Raw genomic sequence first — 20,657 nt, 5'->3', positions numbered from 1 at the left:
CCGGTGGGACTTTTGCTCCAAGAAACAACAGGGAAGGAGATCCCATGCGAATAAAGGGCCAAATCTTCCCCCAGGGTAGCTGGGGGTATAGTTCTAGCTGCATCAAGGCAGCTTCACCCATTAACACCATTAAAAAGACTTGATTTATAAAAAAAAAAGGAGTAAGGGAAGGCGCAGAGAGCAGTGAAGACTTCCCAAGTGTGTAGCAGGTCAGACTAGGTTATTGGCAGGCTGTTCTTCCCTATTGTTTCCCCTAGGTTATGGATCTTTTTAGTTATTCCTGGTTTGTTTTGAATCTTGGTCTGCTTTCATCGCTTCTGGGGTGCCAGTAGACAGAGCTAGATTTCAGAAAGAGGTTTGGTTTGCAGACATGACCTTCCAAGGGTTAGAGAGAAAAGAGTCACCAAGGTTGGCTAGAGCTGTCAGCCCCCGTTGTTTTGACTTTACCAGCTGTTGGAGTTCATGTTGGCTCGTAAGCATCCTAAGAGGGCCATAAACCACTTGCTGGGATCCCCGGACTGCCTCCAGGCAAGATCTCAGGGTCTCAATTCTATTTACTGTGCTCCTACTCTAGGAAATCCCCATGCCCAGCAAGACCAGTGTGGAAGCTGTAAACACAGCAGGACCATTTGTCAAGGAGTATGAACTGGTCCAACAGACTGGCATTGCACACCCCAAAATTTGGGTCATGGAGTCAAAGGCAGCTGGGAGAGGTGTGGTCCCAATCCAAATTTACATGCCTAACTCCTGGATTGTGTTCCAAAATACATAAGGATTAAGCTTGATCCCACCAAACTGAGCTGTTAAACTCTCCTGTAATGGAGTAGCTGCAAGTCAAGATGCAGGGTTCCTCTTTATGCTTTTTGGCAGCTCAGTATTTCTATCCTACCACACAGTCCAGCTTGAACCTTTCAGAGAACAGACAATTGGGAAGAACGAAGAGCGAGATGGGAGGTAGTGGTAGGTGTAGGGAGGTGGGGTAAGAGGAGACTATCAGAACTGTGTTGCTGTAGAGGTGTTTGAACGAGGGAAGTCTTGCTGCTAGGATATTTTAGAGATGTGAAGCTATCTCATAGAAAAAGGGATGGGCCGGGAGGGCGAGGAGTCCCATTTTTGGGGTCTCACCCCATTAGAATTGGGTCCTTTTGGAAACATAAATGAGTGGAGGGTTACAAGGCTGGGAGAACGTTTCCAAAGAGGAGGAAAGCTCTGTGGTATACAGGTAGTGACATTTGCTGGCCTTAGTAATGAATAAATGCCAAGTTCAGTGTATTGTGTGATGTGTCCTGTTTGGCTTGCGCTAACAGCCTAAAGCTTTGAGTATAAGTAAGTGTAGTGTTCTGAATTCAGTGGTGTATTTCCAAGCTTAGCTGTGTTAGAACTGTGTGCTATGAGCTAGTCAGGTTGTGTATGTGGAAAATATATATTCATATATAGAGATATATATATTTAAACCTCCGTCGTTTAGGAGGAAACCAGGGAAATCCTCCAGGAAGTAAAACTGTGGAAATCTTTGCGAATGTAGTGCATTTTTGATGTGCATGCTCCATGGAGACGCTGACCTGTCCATATTGACCATTGCTTTTCTGAGTGCTCAGAAGCCCCCCTGCAAAGCTCAGCTCTGTCTCCAGAGCAGCTCGGCGAAAGGCTTGCGTTGAGCTGGTGGAGAGGAGTGCCGCTCACAGCTCTTCCCACCCCGTCGCGCAAGGGACAACTGCCCAGAGAAGCCTGAGCTTCCAAGACTTGGTGTGATTCCTTGGCATTTAGATGCTTCATCCATCTTCACACTCCTCAGTAACGTCCTTTCCTATCCCAGGATATAGCAACAGAGTGAAGATGACGTGTCACAGCAGGCAGAACATGTCAGGAAGGCATGTAGACAGGTACCAGTAACCCCCAACACACCAATCTCACTGTATCATGCCAATTGACTCCTCCAATTATTTTTTGGCCCAAAGCTTCACATTCAAAGACACCGCACACTTGCCACCATTTCCCCTTGAATTCAGTGGGAATTTATTCCTTGACTTCAAGGGTAACCAAATTTTGCCCAAGGAACATCACTGAGATGCTCAGACCACCCAATCCAAGCATCTCCATGATGAAGCATCAACCGCTCATCATCTAGGGCTTCAGGGTTGCTTCTTCTCAATGAAGAGCATCCATCATGGCGTTTGAATGAAACATACACAGTGAGTGGTCAGAATTCGGCCTTATGTTTCCTTAATACATGACGTTTTTGGTGGCATCTAACTACAAAGCTAGGTATGAAGTGATAGCCAGTGATCTAAATTCCCTCTCTAGTGAAGGAGCTTTCCAAGGGCCATTGAGCTACCTATTTTGGACACCTCTCTTTGCGTGGCACGAACGATCCTTGGAAAGTTTCAATCTTTGCAGAAAGAGACTGGGAGACTGGTAGGGCCTGGGCACTTCCCTCTCAGACAGCAACAAAACAGGGATATGAATTCTGGCCTTTGCTCCATGCACACCAGGTCCTCAGCATACATCCAAGCATACAGCTTAGCACTGCACTGAATGCCAGGAACTGCCAGGAACTCAGGGTGAAATCCTGCATTGCTCTACCTTCCACAGACTTTATACCCATCTGACCCACTCAGGTTTATCAGAAAGGAGACCAAATCTCTGCCGTTTCAAGTTCACTTTGGACTCTGAGCTTGTCGATCCCACTGGGAAAGAGTGCTCTTGCTGTTCTGTGTTTCCAGCTACCACATTGCTGATCCTGTCTCACTGCTGATTTTGTAATACGTTTTGCTTTCTTTGTAAAAAGGAAAAAAAAAAACAAAAAAACCACCAAACAAACAAAATGTTTTGCTTTTTACCCTGTGAAAGTTCCTATGCTGTCTATTGCTTGCTTTCTCATCTTCACTGTATTGTACTGTTTACTCCTTTCTGCAAAATGGTGCTAACTGCTGACTGAGCTCCTGTTTTCTGACTGCTTTGCACACCGATCACCTGCTTCTTCATTTGCGACGCGTCCTGTGTCAAAACGTGGCTCCCATGAATTCCACAAACTCTTGCCTCTTGGAGGCAGATAGGAAGTGTCTAATTAATATTTTGTGGCCTGGGTTTGGTTGCATATCACGAATTGTCTCTTGTAACGTGTTAAGCACACCTCCTCGTGGTGCTTTTTTCATTCTTGCTGTTCTGATGAGAATGACACACACACACACACACAAATACACACACAGACACACACACACACACAAATTAATGTATAGCCAATTGATTGTGACGTGCTTGTGATCTTTGCTTGCTCAAAGGGGTTTTTTTTCCTATGATAAATAAATGCTAAAGACGAATACCACCTCCTTGATCTTGTTTTCTCGATAAGAAGCACAGTTGAGTGAAAGAAACGCCCTTCCAACCGTAATCAGGTTTGTGTTGCTTAGAGCCACCACCACTTCCATCCCTGGCATGGGGACAACTGCGCTGTCACAGCCGGGCTCCCTTTAGGTGGCTGCTAACCTCAGACTAGCCTGGCGTGAGAGCTAAGCGTTTGCAAAGATGTGAAGATGGACATTGAAGCCATGTGGATGGAGCAGGTAGTTGGCTTTTCTTCTCTGTACATGTGGTGTATCGAGCGGAGGGTTGGTGCTGAGCCTTGCTCCTGTCCACTTTGAGCTGGGTCAGGGAGAAGAAGCCAAGCCCCACGGAGAGCTGGAGGGAGGGGAGATGCTCTGGATGAGGTTGCTTAATTACACACCTTCTTCCAACTGCCTACAGCTTTTGCTTTAGCCCAAAACCACCTGAAAGGCCCATAAGAGGGGTCAAGGGGCTCGAAATCCTCCTTGAGATGAGGTGGCAAATTCTTGGGTTGAGCACTTCCAGCATGCTGCAAGCCCGGCTACCAATGTCTGTGGAAGTGCAAAGCACTGATTTTATATAAATGACAATGTTTGCTGTCTGGAGAAAATGATGGCTGAGAAGAAAGCAGGGTCGAGGGGACAATTTTACTTTAAACAGTGAGCCCTAATCTTAGTTCCATCTCTTTTTTCTTTTAATTAGACTGTAAGCTCCTACCTGCATTTTTTATTTTTAATCATGTTTTCTCTTTTAATGAGTATTCCTATAGCATCCCCAATGACCTGGGGAAGATTTTCTGCTCATGTTTTCTCTTTTAATGAGTATTCCTATAACATCCTCACTTCCCTCCCACCTGGGGAAGATTTTCTGTGTTGGGGTTGTGTTTTGAAATCTCTCCTCCAACATAGCTCTGCTTATTTCCATGGAGCACTGACCCTTTTCTGTCTTACCATTTCTGGGTGCTATTTCTCATCCCTGCCTGGTTTAGAAATCACTTTCTGAGTTTATCCCATCCGTGACTACATGCTAATAACAGTGCTGCTTTCCAATGTCCTGCCATATCACCCTGCCTTCCCTCTCCCTTCCCCACCAGCTTCATCCCTTCATCCATCACGCATAACTATGTGATCTTTAAAGTGTTTCAGCTGAGCTGTAGCTCCAGGGATTTATCATTTCACCCCTCTGCAGCTGATATTGGAGAAAATGCTCATTGTTAAAAGACTGGTTGTTGACGGGACTTATCTGTGACAATTCATGTTGGCCAACAAGATGTTTCTCCCATGAAACAAAGGTATGGGGTCTGTTCCAGACTGCAGCGTGGATGGGTGATCCATCTAGGTCATCCATCCACCCAGCCACCCACACTCCATGCTGGAAAACACACCCCTGCTCTCCTATTGCTCTCTGAACTTGCTCAGCATCACGAAGCCTGAACGCCCGAAGGGGCAGGATGGATTTCTAAGAGACAGTAGGACCTGCTGGGCTGATGACAGGCATGGGGACCTCATCTCCCTGGTCTAAACATCACTGTCTGAACCCGCTGTTACAGACTCACTCCTTAATCTTTGCCAAGTCATTAGTGACTGGCACTGCCCACTTTTTTCCAAGGGCTGTTGTGAGAGTGACATCTGTGCAAAGCACTAGAGGTGGGTTACTAAAAATGAAATGCTTTGTCTTATAAGAGCATTTACTGTGGAGGCACTGGCTGGGGTGAAAATATGCCTAATTGTCAGCGTTGGTGTCTGGTGAGGGGACAAGAAGGGAAGGAAAAACATTGGCATGTTGAATTTAAGGCTGCTTCTCACACTCTTAATAACGGAGCATCTGAGTGCGGCTTGGCAGAGATGTCGTTGGCATGTTGAATTTAAGGCTGCTTCTCACCCTTAATAACGGAGTGTCTGAGTGCGGCTTGGCAGAGATGTCACGTTGGTTGCACAGGGTGTGAGCAGCCCCATGAAGGCTGGCCAGCCTGTTTCCAATTTTAATCAGTTTCTTTCGAATACATCATGTGCTGAGGGCTGCAGCACACACCCCCGACGACTTGAGCATGGGTGGATGAAGAGGTTCCTGCCCGATGCTCTCCATCCCTGCCTCCCATTCCCTGCATCAGATGGGAGCTTAAGTGCCTTGGGCACAGGGCTGAGATTTAATGATTTTGCCACTTTTCAGTCTCTGTGCTTCCTTTGAAAACCTCAGTTATCGTTATTACATCCCTGACTGGTAAAGCAAGGTCAAAGGATGAGTATGGATATTTCATCGGCTGACGTGTCAGCCCTTAAGTCACAATATCCTTTGGATTTAGGGTTTATTTAGAGATGTGCCAGTGTAGGAGAGAAAGGGACTTTTTCAGAAGATGGTACTTCCCAACATCCAAGGGACAACCACCATCCCCAACAGCAACATCAAATAAAGAAGAGGAGCTGTACAGGAAGAAGAAACCCCCTGGTATGAATGTGATGACACGGCAATGTTCGGCACTAAGAGCCGTGTCTCTTGCACAGTTGGAAAATATTGTGATGTTCAGACATGGGCTTCAGCTCTCCTCGTTTCCAGCAGTGTCATGGTAAGTTTGATCCAACTGGGGGTTTGGCAGCCCACTTCCATTTGCCCTTATTCATGTGACCTTCTTGGTTTGGGAGCAATTCTGGTAATGCCACTGGGTCTACTCACAAGCTGAGAGGTCTGCAATGAGGGGTAACACAGCTCTGAGAACTTCAGGACTGGTGGTTTACCGTGAGCTCTGGATTGCTTGTAAACAGTCTTAATTTCTGTTGCAGGGTGCCTTGGAAACAGCTCTCTAATCATGACTGATATGTGGAGGAAACATGAGCCCAAGGATAAAAGAAAAGCCTGCTAATGGATTGAAGGCATCTTTATGGTTTCTGAAAAGCCAGCTTTCCCTGCAGGAATTCTGCTCCGCAGAAACCTACGGCAAGGACCAGCCACCAGAAAAATGATGGATGAGGAGTAGTGACAGATCTTAGCAATATGTGGGAGCAGCGAGGAATAATAACCATTCAACGGTGTGAGAGATGGAAAGGGGCAAACATTTCTGAACCCCCCCTTTTTGTCATCTGCCCACCTCCCACCCCAACCTAGCCTGAGGCATGAAGCAACCTCAAAGACCCAAGCAAAGATGGGGCCTCCCATATTTTCTTGGGTAACCAGAGACCTGTGTGCCCTGCCTGGCTCTGAGAGAGGTCTGGAGAGCTGGGTCACAGCAGAGGTTGAGGAGCACCCTGCACTACACATGATGGAGGGGATCTCGCCACACGATGGCTGTGGCAGATGGGTCTGTCCTCATCAGTTAAACAGCACCTAGGAGCACTTGATGGTGCCAGTGCCCAATGGTCAAGATAGAGAAATCCCAAGAGTAGCCCTTGGTCATTGGACTGACCTGGTCTAGTTGGAGGTGTCTCTGCCCATGACAGGGCGTTGGAGGTCTAGTTGGAGGTGTCTCTGCCCATGACAAGGCGTTGGAACCAGATGATCTTTAAGATCCCTTCCAACTCAAACCATTCTATGGGAGGTGGTTGAGTCACCATCCCTGGATGTGTTTAAGAGCCATTTAGATGTGGTGCTGGGGGATATGGTGTAGGGGAGAACTTTGTAGAATAGGGTAGATGGTTGGACTCGATGATCCCAAGGGTCTCTTCCAACCTAGACGATTCTATGATTCTATGACTCTATGACCTGCTCTTTGGTCTGGTTCAGAGTTTAGTACCCAGCTGAAGACCAGTTCAGTTGTGGCCACTTTGGAGCCAAGAGATTTATCAGCAGGGACACGAGCCAACAAGGCACCTTTAATTTGATGAAATAGATAGTGCTTTGGGGTTTCAGGGCACTGGATGCCTTTGCCCCTATTGCTTCTGTTCCCTCCCCTCTCCCCAGGTCTCATTGCTGGTCAGATGTCTCTGTTCCTGTTGGCTTCTTCTTCAGTGCCCTCACCACCCCATCTGCCCATCACGCTGTTCTTCCTTCTTGCCTTCAAAATCATTTTCCCTCCATCTTCCCTGCCAGCCTTTCCATGTCTGTCCCTCAGCTGCTTCTCCAACCCTGTGCTTTCTCCCACCTCTCCCTCTCCCGCATCTTTCCCCTCCACGTCGTCTTAAATGCCCAGCTCTACCAGGGATGTTCTCCTTCCCGTCCTCCACAAGTTACTGTCTCGTGTCCTGTCTCTCTTGGACTGTAAACCTTTTTCTTTGCCTGTACTGTGCGATGACGCTCACTGCTTGGAATAAAAGATACCTCACCTACCGACTGCCCTTTCTCTCTCTCGTTTCTTGGTGTGGCTTCAGTAGATGTGTCTGCAAGTGCACTCTCTGTCTGTCCTCGTGGCCAGTCCAGCAGTCGGTCTTGCTGCCACAGCTCTATCCGTAGTCTTTTGGGGTGGCTCTGCTCATGTTTTGTTCCCCAGTACCTTTTGGTTTTCACAGCCACAGAGACAAGCTTTGTTGTCTGTGTAGGAGCCTGACATATTCAGAGCTGCATGACCTTCTGTCCTTTGCAATTCTGGTGCATCTGATAAAGAGTTTGGCCTTTCTCCAGCTTCCTGCAGAGATGTCCTGGGCTGGCAGGTGGCTCAACAAATGCAGCAAATGAGGAGAATGGAAGGAGAAATCTTGTAACCCAGAGCAGAAGCAGCTGATGTTAAAGGAACTGCATTTCCCAGCGCAATACAGAAAACCGTGGGCAGAAGTGTGTCAGTGGAAATCCAAGCAGGTGCACCTCTCAGGGGAAGAAGCAGAAGGACATGTTTCAGAGCTGGATGCCCAGGAGGCTTCTTGTTGTTCAGAAGGTGCCCTGAACATCTTCTTCCTCCACCCCAGACTAGGACTAGACCTGCCCGTGATCCTTTCAACCTGTGAGTACAGCAGGGACCCAATTGTAACTAAGCCCCAGGTGGCTCCTTGCTCCCTCCTTGTCCTAATTTATTGCCTGAATGTGCTATTTTGGTCTGTGCTGACTGGAGCTATCTGTGCATATGGAGATGGTGCTTCTTCCCAGCTGCTCCACACACCCATGGAAAGATGCAGGAGCAGCTCAGTTCCTCTTCTCTTACTGTGACCCTCACTGCAGGTAGTGTGACACCACCCTGCCAGAAAGCAAAGGAGACTCTTTATCATGCTGAGTGAGGAGCTGAGCTCACAGAATGACCATCAGTCTGGTTTCATGGGCCATCTGCAGGAGTTAGGTCCGAAGACCTAACTCAATGCCAAACTGAAGCTGGTTTGTGGACATGGATGGGAGAAGGATCAAGCAGTGCTCGGTCCTCTGGGCTTCCTTCAGTGGCACTATGCAAGAGACGAAACTTGTGGGGAGGTCCAGTCCTCCTCAGTGAGGAGCCTGGAGGTTTTATCTAGAACAAGTGGGACCTGCAGCTGGGTAGTGCTTGACATCTCCAGGTTCTAAGCATTTCAGTGTAGATACTGGAAAGAGGTAGTGGGAAAGAGGATCCCTTGGTGTAAGTATGGCCCTGCATCCTTTCCCATGTGTCACCATGACCTGCTCCCACCTGCCATGCTTTCACAGTGCTGCCGCCTCCTCCTCCACACTCTAGACTCCAAGAGTGAAAAAACTCTAGAACAACTCAAAACGGCAGCCAAAAGTCTCAGCTTCACAGTTTTAGGGATTGAATAGTATTTAGGACAACATTCCTGGATGCCACCGAGGTCCCTAGTTGACCTTGGAGGTACATTGAAGTCTTCTAACATCTGAATTGCTAGCAGAGCTTTGCAAATGCTTGTATATCTGCTGCTTTGGAGGTGAGCAGTTTTTTAAACTTGGAAGTGCTGAGCTCCTTGTTGCTCAACTCACACCTGCATCAGGTCAGACTTCACAACCAGACACTTTCTTCTCCATCAGCCCTTGCTGGCCCCAAACTGGTGTGCATTTCAGTGCCCACCCAAACTATGCAAGCCAAAGAAACCCCTCTGCTTGCTGAAATTCTTCATTTCCCTGCTGTAACTTACAGTGTTGGCCCCACTATTCAATGCCGTGGCCTTTTCCAAGGCATGTAACTGAGACCTGTTATTAAGTACAATGTTAAGGCCATTTCTGGGGACAAAAGAGGACTTATATTTTTATAGCTGTTATCGTGGATGGCAAACCTCACTGCACAATGTGCAATAAAGCATTCAGAAGAGAGAAGTGACTCACCAAATCCTACAACCTAAATTTTTAATTGCATTTGCCCAAGAATTGATGAGTTTTTACCTTCTAAGGAACATGAACCTGCCAATGTCCTCCTGGGTGAGGGCTCTAGCCAAAAGGTCAATTCCTCCACAGAGAAGAGACGTCTCCTCACCTAAATTCTCTGGGAAAGAAAGGACAAATTTCTCATGGCTCTTTTTTAAAAATGGCCCTTTGGCATCAAACTTCACAGCTATATGTGCCTGGGGCTATTTTGGTGTTTCTGAGTTGCTGGTAGAGGATGCTTCTAGCTGCTCTTCAAGGCAGCTTTTCATTTTCTGTATGCCTGGAGTTGGGTCTGTCTATACGGACTCATAGCAGCTCCCAACTAGTTGAACAGCTTTGAATGAAGATAATTTTGCAGAATAGCAGCTCCCAACTAGTTGAACAGCTTTGAGTGAAGATAATTTTGCAGAAGAGATAAATGTCATTGGATCTTTTTGATATGAGGCCACCAAAACATCAAGACCTGAATCCACAGAGGAACAAGTGAGGCCACCAAAACATCAAGACCTGAATCCTTGGATGACAAGGATGAGCTGCAAAAAGGTCTTCCAAATCTGTGAAGAATGGGGTAATGCTGCTGGAGCCCATCATCGTCAGAGACAAGTTTAGACCTCAAGTCACAAGATCCTAGCTCCCCGTTGTTACACCAGGACCAGTGAAGAGGAGACTGTGTTATATGTGGTTATGGTGGTCATCCATTGGTTATTTCCAAACACCATGCGCTGCCTCTGGGAAACAAATTCCTGTTGAATTTCATACTCTTTCTGCATCCCTCTCTCAGATACAACCTGAGTAATGATCTGTCACCTCCAGTTCATCTCTTCTGCATTTCTCACCTTGTCACATCACATAACTAACCCAACAGTTTGCCACTGGTTGCCCTCCTGAGGGCAAAGATCTCCAAACTCTTTCCTCGCTCAGCTGAGACAAAGATCATTTGTAAATGTTGCTGTTTGTGTGTTAGGACTTGTTATGTTTCAGGCTTTCCTTTCAACCCTCCGATTTGTACCCTCCCAGCTCATTCTTCCCAAGGTTGATACCCAGGACCAGCCCTGCAGACAATAGCCAGAGCTGTTCTCCTCCTGCTGACAAGCTGTGCGATATTGTGTTGTCCCTGGATACCAATTCCCAGGGAAAATAAAGTTATTTCCTCCCCCTCACACTCCTTCCAGTTTAAAACAGGTCTGGAATGAGCTTTACCGGGAAGGACAATCACACAATTATCTGTATTTGATGCAAACAAGGAGGAAGCCAGGGGATGGGGATAGGACACAGCCTCTTTGTCCTCCAGGAGGCTGGGTCTTGCTGAAGGATGCACACACTCATGAAAACGGTTTTTTGGATACTTCAACAGAGAGGTACCACACCAGGGCTGCTGAGAAGGGTGAATTCTCCTGGTGACTCTAGCAGGTGCTAAGGGAAGTGTTGATGGCGAGTGATTTCAATCAGTTTACGTTGCTCCAGGGAGAGATGATTTTTGGCTTTCACACCCTGTTCTGAAACACAGGGCAGCAGCAAGAGCAGGGCTGGACACCAAGGAAGAGGTGGGAATAGCCTGGCGTTGACCCACCTACAACCTGCATCATCACAGATGCACTGGCCCAGGAAGACCTGAGCTCAGGCCCCATAATTACCACATCCTCCCTTCCTAGATCAGATGTGAAGACATACTTACAGGGGATGGTTTGGCATCTGGAGTAGCTGCTGGCAACATCAACCTGCCCAGCTTGCACGTGCAAGTGCCCTTGGGCACGCTCTCCACTGGCAAGGATGTGCAGGCATCTCCAGCCTTCTCCAGAGACCAAGCAATGGTCCTGTCCTAGCAGATGTCTGTGCATAAGCAGCATGGCCCGGTCTGTCCTGACAGTGGGGCATCTTTCCAAAGAGGAGCCACCCTACACTTTCCCCTAATCCCTTGATTTACCGTGCTGGGCTCACCATATTTCCACAGAAACTGGTACGTTGGAAGGACTCCTCAGTTTTCCTACACAGGGAACACAGGGGAAAGGCCTTACTGACCTCTGCCAGCAGCTTCTGGCACCAAATATCTCTTCACTGTAAGCACAAAGGGCAGGATGAGGGTGAGTATTTGAGCAAGAGCTGCCCGACCAGGGTTGTCCATATGGTCCTGCCTCATGAGCCTCTCAGGCAGGGATGGTTAGACTCATGTGTCTGGGTTGGGCTGGTTTCATGGGCCAAGGAGATGGTAACTAGCATGTTCTCCTGGTCGTGGTGTCAACCTCTCCTTCCCTCCTTCAGCCTGCAGGCTGGAACCATTCCCTACACAAAGCCAACATCTGGCCGGTGGACAAGGAGAGATCTCCGCAGTCCCTTAATGCAACCGCTGTGCAAAGTTGCTCATTTCAAAGCTGAGCAGTTTTCTCCTGCCTCTCCATCTGCTTCATGCAGCCTTACACATCCCTGCCCGTCCATCACACATCTCTCCTCATCCCTGGAGAACCTCCTTCTAATTCTCTCTCCTAATCAAGATTGATTCCCTCATTCCCTCCAGCTCTTCCCTTCCCCATCTCTCCCTCCGCACTTCAGCAAGACCCGACCTTCCCTCCAGCACCCATCCAGAGCTCCTAGCAGCATCTACCCTACCTCCCAGGCTTTGTTTTCTTATGGTCCCATCATGAGTATCCCAGGTACATGGCCCCAGAGCTGATCCTAACAGGCATCCAATGCCTTGGTGCCACCATCACCTCCTGGTGTCTCCTGGGGGCATTGAGGAGAAGATTTGCTCTCACATGGGGGTTGGCATGTGTTAGCTGGCCTTGCTTTCCTGCTGGTTGTTTTAACAGGCACCGGGTGCTTCCCGAGCAGCACAAGAGCTCGGCTCCCCTGCTTTATAGTCCTTTCACCATCTGCCTTGAGGGAAACAAACTGCTTCTTCGTGAGACAATTTTACATCGAGGTGCTCGTTCGATGCAGGTTATAATCAATTGGCAATCATTTTTCATAGCTGGTGGGTGGGCCTGGTCCTGGTCCCAGTTGAACCCGGGGGGCTGGTCAAAAAGCCAAGAGCTCCAGCCCTCCTAATTTTGCAGACATCCACGGGTTTTGGACCAGGACCAGGCTCACCAACCAGCCTAAGGACATACCAAACATGTGCGGGCTGCTCGGGGAGCCCTCCGCAGAGCCACGTGTCACGGGGCAAATTCCAACTTGGGGGTGGCATTTTTCGATTTTGTGCGTTCCTCTGGGGCAGCTTTGCAATGATGCTCTTTCTCTGCTTCCAGGACGCCTGAGAAAACCACTGGTGCTACAGACCAAGAACCAAGTACCTTAGTGCAGGACCAGCGCACGTGAAGTCGAGCACTTTCTTCCGAGCGGCGGCTGGAGCAAATGTGTAGTCTGCATGAAATGTGTATCGTCTGGCTGGCATACAATAAAGCTGATGATCAGAGTCGAATGACAGTTTCTCTTGTCTCTCAAGCACTGAGAAGTTGCTGTCACCAGGATCTGTGTGTAATGCAGTTAGCATGTCTGTGCCTTCATTTATATTCAGTAAAGTCAGAGAAAGAAAAAAAAACGGGTCCAATTCTCCCTTTATTCATAGCTGGGAAACGGCACTTGGTTTCAAGGGTCTCACTGGTTCACACGGGCAACAGAAAGATCAGATTCACATCCATAACTCATGGAAGTATCATACTGGGTTTCAGAGGTTATCCCAGAAGTCTAGTTGACAGGATCAGCAGCTCTTTTCAAAAATCCTTGAAAGATTTAATGCACCGTAAATTCTTAACCACTGTCAGGAGCTCGCATTTGGATGTCACCAGGTGAAGCACGCCTTGTGCGACATCTGGCAGGTCCCCTTGTCATTGTGCTGTAGCCAAGAACATCTCAGACCTTCTTCCCAGGCTGTTAACATTCAATTTGTTCAATTTGTCCTTCAGGGCAAATGCTGGACAAGACAGCAAAACTTGCTGGCAAATTGGTATTTCCAAAAATTGGTATTTTCCAAAAAATGTTTCATTGAAAAATCATAAAGTACAAACTGGAAATGTTGTAGGAGAAATTTAGGTGGTTCATGGGATTAGCAGGTCTGGTTGTTCTGTGCATCCATCTTTTCTGGGCTGGGCTTCCTATGTTCGTGAGATGTGTGCAGCCCTTGATGGGAGATGTAGTCCAGCCCTACAGCCTGTCCCCTAGAGATGACTAAGTGCATGAAGTACTGCAGTTCCAGAAAGGCACTGGCCCAGCACACTCCAAAAAATACTTCTTTACGTTCCACAAGCACTAACTTTAAGCAGAAGGCTGCTCTTCCTTCCGGAATTTATTATCCAAGGCAGCTACTTCAGAGGTGGGGAGAGCTGGGCAGCTGCCATGGCTCAAAGCCCTCCAAAACCAAAGAGTCTGGTTTGCTGGGTCTAGTTGAGAAGGAAACTGGCTTGGGTTTGGAGAAGTCATTTAAGTATTTCAAAGTGAAAATGCAAGTCCATGATACACTTTGTCCTCCTTTTCATATATAAGTGCTCTTCCTGTTCTGCACAGGAGTAAATCAGGAGTCATTCCAGCCATGGCTGGACCAACTTTAAATTGAATGTATGTTTTAGGAGACCCGGTCCCCCTCACTTGCAGAGATCCTTGGCTACCACTGCTAGTTGTTAACCATGTTGTACCACTGCTAAGGCACTTTGTGATGGCCAAAATTGTAACAGTGCCAAGAGCTGTACATGCACGGGACAAAAAGATGGGGATCTACCCAAAGGACCTTGAAGGCAAAACAGGAACCTAGAATTGCCTCATGCTCCCAAAGTTCACATTGTGGTGAGTTCTTTTTTGACAACCAGAAGGTTGGAAAGGTCTGGTTGTTCTGTGCATCCATCTTTTCTGGGCTGGGCTTCCTATGTTCGTGAGATGTGTGCAGCCCTTGATGGGAGATGTAGTCCACCCCTACAGTCTGTCCCCTAGAGATGACTAAGTGCACGAAGTACTACAGTTCCAGAAAGGCACTGGCCCAGCACACTCCAAAAAATACTTCTTTACGTTCCACAAGCACTAACTTTAAGCAGAAGGCTGCTCTTCCTTCCGGAATTTATTATCCAAGGCAGCTACTTCAGAGGTGGGGAGAGCTGGGCAGCTGCCATGGCTCAAAGCCCTCCAAAACCAGAGAGTCTGATTTGCTGGGTCTAGTTCAGAAGGAAACTGGCTTGGGTTTGGAGAAGTCATTTAAGTATTTCAAAGTGAAAATGCAAGTCCATGATACACCTTGTCCTCCTCTTCATATATAAGTGCTCTTCCTGTTCTACACAGGAGTAAATCAGGAGTCATTCCAGCCATGGCTGGACCAACTTTAAAATGAATGTATGTTTTAGGAGACCCAGTCTTCCTTACTTGCAGAGATCCTTGGCTACTACTGCTAGTTGTTAACCATGTTGTACCACTGCTAAGGCACTTTGTGATGGCCAAAATCCTAACAGTGCCAAGAGCTGTACATGCACGGGACAAAAACATGGGGATCTACCCAAAGAACCTTGAAGGCAAAACAGGAACCTAAAATTTCCTCATGCTGCCAAAGTTCACATTGTGGTGAGTTCTCTTTGGCAACCAGAAGGTTGTAAAGAACCTCCTTGTTAAAGGGATAAAATACAGATGAATATTCTACTGCTAGTTGTTAACCATGTTGTACCACTGCTAAGGCACTTTGTGATGGCCAAAATCCTAACAGTGCCAAGAGCTGTACATGCACGGGACAAAAACATGGGGATCTACCCAAAGAACCTTGAAGGCAAAACAGGAACCTAAAATTGCCTCATGCTGCCAAAGTTCACATTGTGGTGAGTTCTCTTTGGCAACCAGAAGGTTGTAAAGAACCTCCTTGTTAAAGGGATAAAATACAGATGAATATTTAGAACAGGCTGCCCAGGGATATCGTGGAGTCCCCTTCTCTGGAGATCTTCAAGACCCGCCTGGACACAGTCCTGAGTGATGTGCTCGAGGCTGCCAAGAGCTGTACATGCACGGGACAAAAACATGGGGATCTACCCAAAGAACCTTGAAGGCAAAACAGGAACCTAAAATTGCCTCATGCTGCCAAAGTTCACATTGTGGTGAGTTCTCTTTGGCAACCAGAAGGTTGTAAAGAGTCTCTTCCAACCTAGGATAAAATACAGATGAATATTTAGAACAGGCTGCCCAGGGATATCGTGGAGTCCCCTTCTCTGGAGATCTTCAAGACCCGCCTGGACACAGTCCTGAGTGATGTGCTCGAGGCGTTCCTGCTTTAGTAGGGGAGTTGGACCAGATGATCTCTAGAGGTCCCTTCCAATTCTGACAATTCTGTGATTCTGTGATTCCGTGATTTGTAGAGACAACGTTTGTACAAGCCAAGAAGAAATGAGAGTAAATCCAATCACTGAGCCATTGCAAAGCACCTCCGAGAAGATGTGAATAGTAACTAATGAAATATTCAATACAAAGGGAAGTAGATTACATGCCTGTGAATAATTGTGCCGAGCGTGTGCCTCGCTCAGTAGCTGAAGGGTCCTTGTTACACATGATTAAGTAATTAAATTTTTTTGTGTGTATAATTACCATAATTGCACAATTATTAGAGAGGAGCCCAGTCCAAAGCTCCAGCGCCAGACGTCAGTGGCCTGCAGGAGGTTTTGCTCCAGATCCCTGAAGCTACTGGTGTCCTGGGGAAGCAGGACCTGGATGATGCTCTCTGATGTCTCGGGGCCCATCACTTGTCTCTGAATCAGATGTGCCCGAGGAAAAAAGGCAGCATAGATCAAATCACCCAGATATCTTATCTATATGCAATTATTTGTAGTAACCCAGATGTCCTTGATGAAAAACATGAGAAAAAAGGCTGCTTCTCCCATCAGATCTTCAAGGAGCTGGCTTGGAGGGGCAGAAAAGCCAACCCTAATATTAACCAAAATTCAGACTTTTTCTGCCTCTTCAGCTCCCCGAAACAGCTCAGCATAAGGTGGGAGCAGGAACAAATGGCCACTAAGTCTCATTTCACCAGTGGAAAATATGGGGAAATGTGTCTGAAGTAGGAAGGTGAAATTTCACAGAGGTAGTTTCTGAAATAACAGAGTAGATTTAAATACCGACCCACTTCAAGGCAGAAGATGCCCACTTTAGAACATTTTTTGTAACACATAAAGAACCACATATTTTTCTACCAAATTGGGTACAATATTTCACACTGAACAAAAAAAAAAATAATTCAAATTTCATTTTTTATAGAAAAAATGTTCTCCATTGCTAATATTTCCCTCCCCTTCATTCTGGTGCCAACTGCTGTCCTCAGACTCTTGCTTGCTTCCACTTTTCTTTCCATGTAGCTTTTCTTCCTCTACATAATATGTCCCACTCGGGTGCCTCCTGCCCTCAAAAATAATCGAGTTACCAACGGCAGTATTGCCCACCCAACATATGATATATAATTTCCTACTGTGCTTCTCTTTTCATATTGCTGCTGGGAGTTTCCCTCATTTTGTGCTATTCACTGCTCTGCCCGTCTTGAGCTTATCCTGAGGTGTTAGTGTAATAGACGTGATTAATAGGAATTATCCTCCCACCAGCAAGAACTAATTCAATGCAGCTGAATTTTACATGACTCCTTTTATCTGTAGTGTACTTGGTACATCCTAACAACCTTGGCTGTGCTTTGTATCAGCAGCGGCACAAATCTGTACGGCTGAGAAAGGAATCCCCCAAGCAAGCAAAGCCAAGGCTAAAATAGGAGCAACACAGGAGACCAGAAATTAGAGCAAGGGAAGAAAAGGAATATTCCCAGATCAGAAATTAAATGCAAAGGAGGGAGATAGAGGCGGGAGGCAAAGTTTTCCATTCTCCAGCAGCTGGGTAATAAAACTGGTCCAGGGAGGATGTATCCCCAAGAAAAGAGGAGCAGCAGTACTGGGAAAGAGGAGGAAAGCCTTCAGAAGGGTGTTTGAATTTCACCCTTTATAGACCCTGGGATTCACAGCTTTGAAGACTTGTCCTGTTCTGGGCTCCCCAGTTCCAGAAGGATCTGCTGGAGAAGGTACAGCAGAGGGCTACAAAGATGATGAGGGGCCTGGAGCATCCCTCTTACAAGGAAAGGGGCCTGGAGCATCTCTCTTACAAGGAAAGACTTGAATCTTTTCAGTCTGGAGAAGAGAAGACTGAGGGGAAATCTGATCAATGTGTATAAATACTTAAAGGGTGGGTGTCAAGAGGATGGGGCCAGTCTTTTTTCAGTGGTGTCCGGGGACAGGACAAGAGGAAATGGGTACAATCTTGACCATAAGAAGTTCCATCGAAACATGAGGAGGAACTTCTTTCCTGTGAGGGTGGCAGCGCCCTGGAAGAGGCTGCCCAGAGAGGTGGTGGAGTCTCCTTCTCTGGAGACATTCAAAACCTGCCTGGACACGTTCCTGTGGGACCTGCTCTGGGTGGACCTGCTCTGGCAGGGGGTTGGACTAGATGGTCTTCAGAGGTCCCTTCCAACCCCGTATCATTCTGTGATTCTGTGACTTTTGCTGATTTTCAGGGAAAAGCATTGCCCAGGACTGAGGAACTGTGTTGGGTCCACAGGAGATGCTTTGCCCACCAGTGGCACTGGCAGCACGAACATGGATTAATGCTGCAATACTCCATAGCTGATGGGTTATTTCCATTTAATGAGGCAGTGATTGAAGGATCTTGGTAGTCAGGGGTCTGTCCCCGGTGGATCCATTGAGGAGTAGGGCAGAACCGAGAGGAGATTCAATTAGGATTGGAGGTCATCCATGGCATATAGTGGCCAAAACTGCTGGAATTGTATGAGTTGAATTTGCCCTTCAGATTAATAACCACTTCCTCAGAAGGCTGTAAATACCTCCAGGTGGGGGACTGACTCCTTGCTGATTTACACCAGCCAAGGTCTGTCCAAATAGCACAGAAAATGCAACAACTCTTGTTAACGTTGTGAACAGTGTGTTCATCTGGTTGGTTCCCTCCCCCCAAGTGATTCCTGGATGACTGATGCTCTCTTGTTTCTTCAAGGCTCTTAAAAAACCTGACCTGAATTATTTAACCTCTGTTCACTCCCCTTTTCCTCTATTGTCTTTTCTCTTTTGTTTCCGTTACCTTGATGTGTTTATCTCCCACTCTGTCATTCTAGTCACTTCATTTCTCCCTCTACTCTCATGCATCTTTCATAGTTTACCCCTCTTTTCTCTGGCAAGGGGCAGGTTTTCCTATTTGGTGGCAATCAGTTTTTGTGACATATCTAGGTTACTGTCAGGACTCCTTCTCCATGTAAAATGTCTTTCATTTTTTATGAGACTGCTTTAATAATTTATCCCCCATCAATGATGTATAATGAAATCACCGTCCTGAAATGGTTTTTACATGTTGAGGTAATGGAAGAGATATGGGCTGGAAGGTATTATCCCCGGATGGTATTTTGGTGCAAGATAAGCCACAAGTTCCAGGGGAAGGAGAAGGCTGAAACATCTGAGAAGATGGTATTGTTTGGAGTCTGGATCAGAAGAGAAAGGAATGGACCTGCCTTTAATTGCTTATAGTGCAAAACATCAGGAATCACACGAACCACCATGATACTCTCACTGGTGGCCTCTTGGCTCAGAGCTAACCAGCATGGAGATGAACCACCAAAAATAGCAAGACCCAAAATATCCTTCCCATAAGCTCATATTAACACACCTTGGGATACCAAAACCACTCCATTACTTACCTTCCCTGTCCAAAATGGATCACAAGACGTTGAGGCCCCATCCCTGGAGGTGTTCAAGACCAGGTTGGATGGGTCTTTGAGCAACCTGGTCTAGTCGGAGTTGTCCATGCCCATGGCAGGAGGGTGGAACTAGATGATCTTTAAGGTCCCTTCCAACTCTAACCATTCTATGATTCTGTGTAACTGAGGCAGATGATCCTCACCATATAGTGAATTCATGGTGATGGGAGACCTGTTGTAGTCCTGGTGATCTAGGGATGCCTGTGAGGCAAGGTTGGTAGTACGTTATCATTTATTGGAAGAGTAACAAGGGTTTAAGAGGACACTTTTTCAGCATCACAACTGCTGCACCAAATCGAGTTGAGGCTGCTGGTCCATACCCTTGCAGTGTCCTAGGATGGGTTAATTAAGGAGTCAAATGCAGTATTTTAGTAGGCACAACCAATTATAAGGTAAAACCAAAATCCTCTTGGTTTTCAGATGACATGACAGGAAAGTGCATGGGCCAAATGTGGTGTAAAACAGCACCATGACATTGCTGTGGACCTTGGCTTTGGAGAAATGTGGACAAGTTAACACAGCAGAGGACATGGGGCTGTCAAACTTGGGATCCAAAGGATGCACTTGCTCCTTCTTGACAAAATGCCAGATCCCAGATATCCTGATGAATGGAATAACATAGCCTTGGATCCAGGCAGCTGGAGCCCATCCCTCAGGAGGGCCTCATTCAAAGAAGTACCAAATCCCCAAGTATAAGTATTTAAACATTTTATCTCATGCACCCAGGGTTCACAAGCTATTAAAAATAATTTAATTAAAGCTGATATTGGATTATTTTTTTTTTCATCCTTGATTCTCCCGTCATCTCTTTAAGCTTTTCTCTGTAATCACATTTTTTTATAACCAATGGAAGCACAGATATTTGCCAATCCAACTGAGTCTAGCTGATGCAAAAATAAATGTTCCTTTTAAAATAATTTCCTAAATTGCCCTAGGAGAAAAAAAAAAAAAAGATTTTTTTGCATGGAAGTAAACATGAAAGGAACGACTCTTCTTTGCCTAGTTCCTCAGTATTTCATGGAATCACAGAATCACAGAATTGTTGGAGTTGGAAGGGACCTCAAGAGATCATCTAGTCCAATTCCTCTACCAAAGCAGGATTGCCTAGAGCACATCACTCAGGACTGCATCCAGGCAGGGCTTGAAAATCTCCAGGGAAGGGGACACATTTATCATGTGAATATATAGATCTTCATAAAAGTCATTAAATAAAGCAGCTCAAGAAAACATAATTGATTTTCCTCTGTGTAGCTCACTTCTGATTAACTATTCCTGGTTCATATTTCCTCAGGAAGAACAATGAATATATATTTATGAAACTGCACAATCACAATTCCCAGAACAGCAGGTTTTCAAAGGGTGAGCTATTTTTGCATTAACATTAATGTAT

General features: G+C 46.6%; 1 protein-coding gene across 1 annotated transcript in view; it reads left to right on the top strand.

The window, feature by feature from the left end:
- Nucleotides 1–12,937, top strand: part of MAP6 (microtubule associated protein 6) — a 50,680-nt gene extending 37,743 nt beyond the window's left edge. The window contains exon 4 of the mRNA XM_014960615.1: nucleotides 12,765–12,937. Coding sequence (XP_014816101.1) covers nucleotides 12,765–12,834 — 70 coding nt within the window. The 3' untranslated portion in view covers nucleotides 12,835–12,937. The remainder of the gene's footprint in view (nucleotides 1–12,764) is intronic.
- The last annotated feature ends 7,720 nt before the right edge of the window (nucleotides 12,938–20,657 follow it).

This window comes from Calidris pugnax, unplaced genomic scaffold (genome assembly GCF_001431845.1).
Source record: "Calidris pugnax isolate Ruff unplaced genomic scaffold, ASM143184v1 scaffold270, whole genome shotgun sequence".
Taxonomy (NCBI): domain Eukaryota; kingdom Metazoa; phylum Chordata; class Aves; order Charadriiformes; family Scolopacidae; genus Calidris; species Calidris pugnax.
This window is presented reverse-complemented; position numbering and strand designations above follow the sequence as displayed.